General features: G+C 41.5%; 1 protein-coding gene across 2 annotated transcripts in view; it reads left to right on the top strand.

The window, feature by feature from the left end:
- The first annotated feature begins 4641 nt into the window (after positions 1-4641).
- The window catches only part of BLOC1S5 (biogenesis of lysosomal organelles complex 1 subunit 5), a 44119-nt gene continuing 37669 nt past the window's right edge, over positions 4642-11091 (top strand). For both annotated transcript variants that reach the window (XM_044258646.1, XM_044258657.1), the window contains exon 1: positions 4642-4791. In XM_044258646.1, coding sequence (XP_044114581.1) covers positions 4677-4791 — 115 coding nt within the window. In that variant the 5' untranslated portion in view covers positions 4642-4676. The remainder of the gene's footprint in view (positions 4792-11091) is intronic.

Raw genomic sequence — 11091 nt, 5'->3', positions numbered from 1 at the left:
AGCTCAGGTCATGGTCTTAGAGTAGAGATTGAGTCCTACATGGGGCTCTGTGCCCAGCAGAGAGTCTGCTTGGAATTCTCTTGCTCTCCCTCTGCCCCCACAATCAATCAATCTTTAAAAAAATTGTATAGAGTCAAAAACACACATGCACACACACACCATGAATACAAATAAAATGGGAAAGGTGGATAAGATTCCTGGATTGAATCAATGTCAGTATCCTGGTTGTGAGGTTACCATTTGCAAAAATGTTACCCTTGGAGGCAAGCAAGGTGAGGTGTGTGAGGAATCTATTATTTCTTGCAACTGTGTGATAATCTATCATTATTTCAGAGTTTCATTTAAGAATACAGAAAATCTCATCGACAGACAACAAGAGAGAGAATGCAAGACTTTTGGCAGGATGACATAGAGTCCAAGGACATGCTCTCAATAGCCCTCATCCTTGCTGAAGTGGACGGTGCAGTGGGGCTACTCTCTGACTCCTTGCTATGGACCTAACCATCCCAGAGAACAACATAACCCAGTGATATGCAGAACAGATAAAACAGCTAGAACATGTATCTGCAGACTGTAAGCAACAGAATTGTAGAAGAGTAATCATATAGTGATAAATAGAATGGCTTCTCTCTTCTCTCCTTCCCAATCTCCCTTCCCCACTCTCTCTTTCACCCGCCATCTACACAAAAACACACGCACAGGGACCAAGACTGTTTCTGCCACATGAAAGTTGGGCAGTCATTTAACTTCTCTGTGCCTCAGCCTCCTCATCTGTAAGATGATGATAATAATAACAATAATACCTACTTCAAAGGACTGACATGAGGATTAAATGAATTAGTCTGTATAGAGCTTTTACAACATTATCTGGCCTATCATGGGTGCTGTGTAGGTGTTTGTTCAATTGAAACACAATTCTGACACAGATTACAGGAATTAGCTTAGACCCCACAGGGAATGGACACCATTCCCTATAAAACCGGCCTCCCTTTAGACACCAGGCACAAACTCCAGGTTCCCAAGCCACCCATGTTTCTGACCAGTGGTCTACAGATTATGGAGGTTCCCACTCTACCCTCTTGGGTTCAGTAATTCATTAGAATGGTTCATAGAACTCTGGAAAGTACTGTACTTATGATTATAGTTTTATTCCAAGGGATACAAATCAGGACCAACCAAATGAGTACATGCATGGGGTGAGATGTGGGAAGTTCCCAAACGCAAAGTTTCTGTATCCTCAATATACCCCCACCTTCTAGATACATCAGAGGGAGATTATCAAACTCACTGGAGCTTCTGTGTCCAGGAGTTGTTTTCGGGGGTTTCATTACTTATGCGTGGATACTTGAATTATTGACCGTGTAATTGAACTTGGTCCCCAGTCCCCCTCCACTCCCCAGAGGACAGACTGTTACTATGTGGCTCAAAGCCCCAACCCTCTAATCACCCACTGGTCTTCAAGCATGGCCAACACCCATCCCCAAGCCATCTAAGGGCCCTTGAGAGTGACCTGGTTAGCATAAACTCAGACCACCATGAATAACAAAGACACTGCTGTCACTTGAGATATTCCAAAGATTTAGAGGTTATCTCCAAGCAACCAGGAACAAAGATCAGCCCAAGTCTTTATTATACAACATAATAAACCTTACTGAATTGAATAGGCAGAAGGGGCAAAGAAAGCATTCCAGGAAGGGAGTGTCTAAAGAGAAGCAAGAGCAATATGCCTGGCACAGTCATGGCACAATAGAAAGACCCTCTAGCTGATTGGGCTTTGCTACATCGCTAAAGACCAGAGCTACTGTTCTGCTATTTGATAGCTATGATGCAGTCTTATGGGAGCATGTGGATTACTGGAACCCATCGTAAATTCTATCTAGGAGAGGTGGACATAATTGAAACACACACCATTTAGTGAATTTATTTATTTATCATTTCTCAAAAATTTACTATTTCTTACCTATGTATTATTTCCCCCACAAAATTCATTCTTTCTCACAATACCGTGGTCAGATGAGGCAGTTTTCTGACTTCGTGTGGTGTTGCTCAGGCCCACTGCAGGTCGTGGGACTGCATTCAAAAAGGCTGATGGCTGGGATGAAAAGAGCCAAGAAGGGCCTCCTCACACATCTGGGACCTTGTGCTGACTGCTTGCTGTCTCAGCTCTCCCCCACATAGCCTCTCTCTACATGTGATTTCTTATCTTCCAGTGCTTCTCCACGTGATGGTCTTCCTACAGCAGGACAGCCTGGACTTCCTGACAAGAGAGCAAAAGTAAAAATTACCAGGTGTTTCAAGGCCCAGCACTAGCACAACATTTTTGCCACCATGTTCTATTTGTCCAAGCTATAACAAAGCCAGTCCAGTTTCAAGGCTGGGTGGGGGGAGGGGGACAAACTCCATCTCTTGATGGAAAAAGCAGCATGTGCATGTGTACATAGGGAGGGCAGGAATCACTGTGGTCATCTCTAGATACTTTACCATGTCCTCTGACCCTCAGTTTACTAATCAAGGTGGGTATTTTAATAGCTACCTCAACTAGAGGTTGAGGTTCGTGAGAAGATTCACGAGAATCTTCCCGAGATTAGGAGACATGGCATATGATATATGCTAGCATTTTATAGATTGTAGAGTGCTAAAAAAAAAAAAAAAAAAAAAAAAGTACAAGATTTGGGGCACCTGGGTGGCTCAGTGGGTTTAAAAGCCTCTGCCTTCAGCTCAGGTCATGATCTCAGGGTCCTGGGATCGAGCCCCGCGTCCCTGCTCAGCAGGGAGCCTGTTTCCTCTCTCTATGCCTGCCTCTCTGCCTACTTGTGATCTTTGTCTGTCAAATAAATAAATAAAAATATTTTTAAAAATAGTACAAGATTTTTTAGTGGTGGGTGATAAATGTGGATTGGAAGAATGAGAACAGTTTATACAGGGCTTTAAAAGGAGATAGAGGAAATTATAGTAGTCATAATAACATGTATTGAGCATTTGCTATGCACCAAGCATTGTACTAAGGGCTTTATGGGTATTATCTTCTTTAATCATCACAACCTTACAAATGGATATTTTATTGCTATCTTACAGAGAAGGAACTTCAGGCAAGTGGCAGAGCCAGAACTTCAATCCAGTTCTGTCTAGTTTCAAAGTCTTAACTACTACTGCACTTAGAATTCTTCTATCACTTACAAGCAATCAGCAGTTGGGTAAGGGGAGGTAATTGCTACCCCAGGACTACTGAAACAGAATTTTTGAATGTAGAGCCTACAATCTGCATATTTAACAGCCACACTAATGTGGAAGAAGCGTTAACCTCCCTGTACTATAGTGAGACTTTTCAGGTTTTTCAGTATTTCAAAGACACTAAGAAGACAAGCTGAAAGGAAATTTAGGTGCAGAAATTTGCAGGTGCAGAAGAAAGCTTGAGTAAGAAAAGTACTTAGAAGTGGGGAGAAAAATGAAGGGCTTTAAAAATAATTACATTTTCTAGAGGTTGATGCTAAAACTAAGGAAATGAAATTGGGACTAGAAAAGTTGCAAACCAGACTCAACAACTTGCAATTAACCAAGTATACATTTCATGCATTAATTCATCTATTTTATGCATCTTTGCCTTTGGGCTTATTTCCTCTGCTAGAAAACCCCAATTTCCATGTTCTTCTCATTCAACCTGACTAATACCTCTTCATTCCGGTTCTGAGGACAATATGTGCCTCCTCAGGAAGTCTTTCTTGGCCACCTCCCACTTCCAGGTGTCCCACATGTATATTGTACCTTCCTGCATGCTATCATTTATAGACTTCGTATTCTAAACGTTGGGTTATGTTCCTTCTTCAGCACTAGGCTGCAAGACCCTGGAGGGTAAGAGGTGTACAGAAAAAGAGGGACAAGGGGAGACTGGATGGTTCTTAGAAAGAACCACTGGATGAACACAGGAGCTGAAGGAGCCACTGCAAAGCCGCACATTGTCCTTAGAACAAACATGAAGACTTGTTGAGATTACAAGATGAACGAGTTTAACAAACCGCAGCCATTAGATACCTACAGCTCCAAAGCTGACACTTCATGACCACAATTCAAAGCTGCCTAGCAAACCGGTCCCTTCCGTAATTACAGTATTTTATCTTAGACCATATAACAACCGGTTGAACTTTCGTTACATACAAATACCAAGAATACTTTTTTTTTCTTCACATGGGCACGAATGAGCCTAAGTGATTCGGGCAAGTTACTTAGCCTTTAACCCTGTTTCTTCATTTGTTAGAAATGATAAAACCGTTCTCCCGAGCTGCTATGATGACCAAACGTGGCAATGCACGTCGAAATGCTTTAAAAAATACCGGTGGCAGGCAATAATAGAGATAATATACTTCTACCGCTATTAATAACCTGCGACTGTAACCCCTCTCTCCCAACCTCTCTAAACCAGAATAAATTCCATCGAGTTCAAGGAGAAATTAACAGAAGTTCACGTTAATGTTCCAATTCCAGCAGCATCTGCCCTAACCCAGCATGGCGCCACCTGCTTCTTAAAGCCCCCCATCTCTAGCTACACTAACGCACCTGCGCGATAAGGAGACTCAGCTTTCCTTACGCCCTTTGATGACGCCCAAAACCCGTGCCCGGAAGGCGGGCAGCGCAGATCTGCGCAGGCGCAACGCGGAGGAGGGTGGGCGGAGCAGATCGCGATGAGTGGCGGAGGGACGGAGACTCCTGTGGGGAGTGAGGCCACCCCGGGCGGCGGCGACAAGAAGAAGGATTCGCTGGGAACCTCGGGCTCGCCAGCGCATCTCATTATCAAGGGTACGGAGTGGTAGGGCTATCGCCGTGGTGGAGCCCGGCGCCACTCCACCTCCCAAGCTGCACCCTCTGACCCGGGGCCGCTCCCCAGGACGACCCCCAGTTTCCGGGCGGCCTTGGGTTCGTGGGAGGTTGGGGGAGTGGTGGCCAGAGCCTGCCTGGTTTCCTACGCCAGGTGCATCCCACTAACAACCAACCAACCCAATCCCTCCTACTTTTTCGAAAAAGCCGCGGACGTGAGTCTTGGGCCCCGCCCCTTCGCCCCTTTCCCTTGCCGGGGACTTTTGAGCACCGAGCTTCTTTGGACGCTGCCTCACGACGGTCCTGTAAAGCTTAGGGAGGCGTGGAGCTGGGGAGTCGGCAAGGGCCTGCGCCCCGCTGCAGGTCGCTGAGGAGTTGGGTGACTTCGGGTGGTCCACTTTACTTACTCCGCCCCTTTCTGCTCCTGGATCATGAGAGGAGTAAACATAAATGAGATAACTTACATGAAAACATCTTCAAACATTAAAGCGCTCTACACGTATACAGATGTCCGTTTGTCTTGTCTGTTTTGCTCTGGGAGAAGGTTACATCCTGGATTCTCACGAACCTGAGTATTTGATTCCCAAAGCTCAGAACAACCCTGTGTTCTGGTAGCAGGATTTTTGACAGATTCTATACTTTCTCATACTCATCCTTTTCTTCTTCTTCTTTTTTTTCTTTTTTTTTTTTTTAATTTTTTATCTTATCCTTTCTTAACCTTATGCTGATCCCGCCTGTCCCAACATCTTGCAGCAGTTGAAGCCCTCATAGTATGCTAGAGTCCTTCACTATCAGGGGAATGACATCCTTCAGTTGCTGACCATTTCATTTTAACTTTATCTGTCAGGATGGTAGACCGCTCCAGCACAGCCAGCTGTGGCTATTTTTCTAGACTTCAGGTTGTCTCTTAAATCTGATGAGGAGTGTGGGAATGGTGCGTGAGTATTAGAGCTAAATTATAAATGTGATAAATATAAATATTTGTGATATGTGATAAAAATAAATATAAATATTTATAAATGATTATAAACTATAAGTGACCTGCTACTTAAAAGTGTTCTTAATTGCAGTGAAATACATGTAGCATAAAGTTTATCTTAACCCTTTCTGAAGTGTACAGTTCAGTGGTATTAGGACATCCACATTGTTGGGCAGCCCTCACCATCAACCATCTCAAACTGAAACTCATGGTACCAGTGATTCATTAACTCCCTCCTTTCCTCGAGTCCCTGGCAACCACTGTTCTACTTTCTAACTCTGTGTCTACTCTAGATAATTCATGTAAATGAAATCATACAATATTTGCCCTTTTGTGACTGGCTTATTTCACTGTGTATAATGTCCCCACTGTGTATCCATGTCGTAGCGTGTGTCAGAATTTCCTTCCTTTTAAAAGCTAAATATTATTTCACCATATGTATAGACCATATTTTATGTATCCATTCATCTCTGGGTGGACCTTTGGGTCGCTTCCGCCTTTTGTTGCTGTGAATAATGCTGCTTTGACCATTGCTATGCAGATACCTGTGTGAGCCCTTGCTTTCCGTTCTTTTGAGTGTATACCCAGAACTGGAGTCACTGGATCAAGTGATAATTCTGTTTTTCATTTTTTGAGCAATCACCATACTGTCTTGCATAGTGACTGCGCTCTTTTACAGTCTTACAGTGCAAAAGGTTCTCCACCTCCTCACCAACATGCTATTCTATGTCTTTGGCAGTGGCCCTTCTAATGGGTATGAAGTCCTGTCTTATCGTTTTAGTTTGCATTTTCCTAATGATCAGTGATGTTGAGCATCTTTTTATGTGCTCATTGGCCATTTGTATATCTTTGGAGAAATGTCTATTCAAGTCCTTTGCCGATTTTTCAATCAGGTAATTCTTTGTTGTCGGGTGTTTTTTGTATAGTCTGGATATTAACCCCCTTGCTCATGGATGATTTGCTTCTGTTTTCTCCCATCCCATGGGTTGCCTTTTCACTCTGTTGATTGTATCCCTTGATGCATAGTTTTTCAAAAATTTTCATAGATTTTTTTTAAAGGTAATTCAAAGAAATTTTTTCAAGTTAATTGAAAATTGAGTTTTAATTACAAATATATGTAGAATTTCCTTGGCCTTTTTTATGGGACCTTTTTCTCTTTGCATTCTGAAAATCTGTTTTTAGTTCATCCTCGTGCGAAGACCATTGGTTGCAAACATATCACTGTTGAATTTTATTGCCAGAGTCTAGTGAAAGGGAAACATAAATAAATGATTTCTGTCCTTGTACCCTAGGTCTTTAAGGGTTTCTGGCCCATGGTTTGGGTGTTAAGAGGTAAGGACTGGGAAACAGGAAGGGCTTCCTGTACACTGGAGTGTCTGATATGAGTCTTAAAGAGTCAAGTGTTAACAGTTAAGAAAATAGGGCAAGGCTCCTTTGGATTGAGTTTAGAACAGCATGTTTAAAGGTGTGGAGGCCTCAAACAGCATGGCATGTTTGGGAAACTACATTGCTACAGTGTGACTGAGAGAGGTGGAGTTTGGTGGAAATCAGATCATAGAAGACTTCTCGCCTTTTTTTTAAGGGCATTGAACTTTTTTTTTTTTTTTGGAATGGTAGGAAGCCATCCAACGTAAGTGTGAGAATTGTGTGGTTTGATTTTTATTTTATTTTATTTTATTTTTTTAAGATTTTATTTATTATTTATTTGACAGAGAGAGATCACAAGTAGGCAGAGAGGCAGGCAGAGAGAGAGAGAGAAGGGAGCAGGCTCCCTGCTGAGCAGAGAGCCCAATGTGGGACTCGATCCCAGGACCCTGAGATCATGACCTGAGCTGAAGGCAGAGGCTTAACCCACTGACTCACCCAGGTGCCCTGATTTGTATTTCAAATAACACAGTCAGGCAGCTGACCATGGATCCTTATCTTGTGGATTGGGTGTTTGTGAATTTGCCTAATTGCTAAAATGAATTTGTAACTCCAGATTCAATACTGATGGTGCTTTCATGGTTATTCCCAGGTGCATAGAATAGAGGCAAATTTGCACATTTATAGTTGAGACTGAGCAAGGCAATGCCCTGCTTTTTGTGTTAGCTTTTATACTACACATAAGTGTCCTTTTTACTTTTTATTTAGTGCCATATTTTTCACATTTTTGTGCTTTTTGATGGTAATTTTGCATTTTAGAATGATCTCCAAGGTGTATAGTTCTGAGTTTTCCTACAGTACAAGAAAGCTGTGTGCCTTACAGAGAAAGAGAACTGTATTAGAGAAGTTTCTTTCAGGTATCCGTTAGAGTGCTGTTTGGTGCAAGTAAATGTTAATCAGTCAACAATCTGGAAAAAGGAAGGACATTCATCAATTTGTGTGTTAGGCCACTCTGGAGAGTGCCAAAGTATCATTTATGGTGTGTGATGCACTATATAGGATAGCAGCTATATATGTGGATTCCTGAAGTGATTGAGAGAGCGTAGTGGACATTGTTGTGAAGCTGAAAGCCAAAGAAATTCACGGTCAGTTGGGTAAGGTCAGGAAAATGTTAAACGCTGGCCGCACTTTCAGACATGGTACGGTGTGAAAAACGTTCGACTTGCAGGTAAAGGAAGTTATATGGATAAAAATAACTGGTAAGTGTTATACAGGAAAAATTGTTCTATTGGAAGGGCCATTTTTGGAATGCCAAGACTAGCATGTTTTACGACGATGTTGGAAAACAAACCTGTGTGATACAAATGACATTTTGGTTTGACAGAAATGTGACCAGAGGCCTGCAGGAACCTAAGCCTGTATTTCCTCTAGGAGCAGTAGTTCTGTATGTGCTAGTTCAGTGTTTGGGCAGCTTTGTAAACATCACTACTGCAAATGACAAGAATTCTGTGGAATGGGTTACAGAGAGGTGGGACTGTTCAAATAGTCCCAGCAAGACAAGCAGGGATGAAAACAAGGGAATGGATCTGAGAAGTAATGAGGAAGAGCACCATCTGTTTGATAATGCTGGGGATGTTATCAGAAAAAAGTTGCAGTAAATAGTTTCATATGATATTACACTAAAGGCCTGGAAATTCAGGGCCCGGGGAGAAACTTCTTTTATTAGATAATGAGAGATCTATACAGTGCACTGTTTCTTCTCGTTCCATAGCCACAGAGTGTACTGATCTTCTGTTAAAGTGCTTATCTCTGTCTTTTGTGTGAAAACGGTATCTTTCCAGCTCCCACATTAGAGTATGAACTCTTGGAAGACAAAAGAATGTATCAGACAACAAAAGAATGCTTTGCATGTGGTAAGGTTAGGGTTGAATTTATGTGAATTTATGTGAAAATCTGTAGCTTATATTTACACTATCAGACTGGGAGAATTTCTAATCCTTGGGACTCCTGCATTGTAATGTGCTTGCTTTGTTGTTATAATGTTATAACAAAACTAGTTAGTGGCCTCATTTCTGTGGTCATGTGTATTTTCTCCCCAGATCTTTATTCTCATAAATTTTGGGAGATTGTCAGGTTTAAGAGGGGATCATTATCTACTTCTAAAGAAAATTGAATTCTCTCTCCAAAGGCCAAGTAAGTTCTCATTATATCAGGCTCCCCAATTCAAATCAGCAAAGCTTCTTGCCTTTTCTGTCCTATAGAAAGATACATGTTAACCCATATGTCTTCTGTGGATAATATAAATAATTTGATCTCTGAGATACTCACTGGAAGAGAGATACAGTTTCAGGACAATACAGTAAGTAGTATGATAGAAGTAATTGCCCCAGGTGCTTTGGGAGCATTAAGTGGGGACACTCCTTGAAACCTAGGAGGAAGCTGAATAGAACAAATGAAAATTTCAAGGAAGTGTGGTATCTGAACAGTTTTGAAGGGATTGGCAAAGAGTTCCAGAGCATGGACTATGGCAAGGACATATGAGGAGCTTGATATGTTTGGAAAACTACAACTAGTTCAGAATTGCCAGTGTGTGGGGAGAAGAGGCTGGCGCCAGACATGGAGGACCGTGTGTGGCTCTTAGGAGGATTGAACTTCAGCCTGTTAGCCAGTTGCATTTCAGAGATGCTGGTATTTATTGAAATGTGAACAGATACTCTTTGCCACATAGGTTCTCTTACCAAATAAGGTCCACACATTCTGCATACTGTAGCCCTCACTTGGGCTTTAACAGTTCATATAAGTAAACTATAGGCTCCCAGAAGATCTGAGGTGAAGGAACGTGTCTAACTTGATTTTATCTAATGTTTCCCAAACTTAACTCAGCATAGAACTTTTTTTTTTAATGAACTCCTATATTTTCTTACAGAAGTGTTCTGGGTAATGAACCATTGAAGGACTTAAGCAGAAATAATAGTTCTCTTTATATTTTTGTACTTAGCATACTTCCCCATATGTATTCTATGCCAGTAAATGAAAGTTACATGTTTTTATTTGGAGATCTAATTTCCTCCAGGAAGTTTGAGGTTTACCTCTTAAATTTTATAGTTGTTACAAAGTAGGATGAGTAGAATGACTTAACCAAAAACAGTTTAAAATTCACAACTTTTTCAGACTTACCAAAAAGTACAAAAACCTATAATGCACACTCACCACCCATCTTAATAAATAAACGTTCAAAGCTCACTGGGAACCTTGCTCTAGTTGCATTGTTCTCCCTCCTCTCTAAAGGTAACCACTGTCTTGGTTTTGCTCTTTATCATTCTTTTTTTTTTTTTTTTTTTTTTTTTTGAGATTTTATTTATTTATTTGACAGAGATCACAAGTAGGCAGAGTCAGGCAGAGAGAGAGGGAGGGAAGCAATCTCCCCACTAAGCAGAGAGCCTGATGCCGGGCTCGATCCCAGGACCCTGAGATCATGACCTGAGCCGAAGGCAGAGGCTTTAACCCGTTGAGCCACTGAGGAGCCCTGCTCTTTATCATTTTTATGCATTTCTTTCTAGTATTATTGCTTCTGTATGTGTCCCAACAGAAAGTATCATCTGCATATATACAATGGCTTTATCTTTCTGAACTTGCTTTTTTCTTGAGCATTATAGTTGTGAGATTTATCCATGTTAATAAATGTAACTGTCGTGTATTCATTTTTACCAGCTGATTTTTAGTATTCCATTGTCTAAGTATGTTTCCGTTGTTAACTTTTTTTCTTCTTTTGACCTTACACTCATGCTGTAGTAAACATTTGTAAATGTCTTTCATCTGTGTAGGAGTTTCTCTGGGATGTGCACACAGGCATGAAATTGCTGGGTATACATGTCTTGAGCTTTATCAGGTATTGCCAAATTGCTCTCAGAAGTACTTATGCCAATTTACTGGCAGTG

This window comes from Neovison vison, chromosome 1, assembly GCF_020171115.1.
Source record: "Neovison vison isolate M4711 chromosome 1, ASM_NN_V1, whole genome shotgun sequence".
Taxonomy (NCBI): Eukaryota; Metazoa; Chordata; class Mammalia; order Carnivora; family Mustelidae; genus Neogale; species Neogale vison.
The sequence above is the reverse complement of the archived record's forward strand: the minus strand, read 5'-3'. Positions and strand labels throughout refer to the sequence as shown.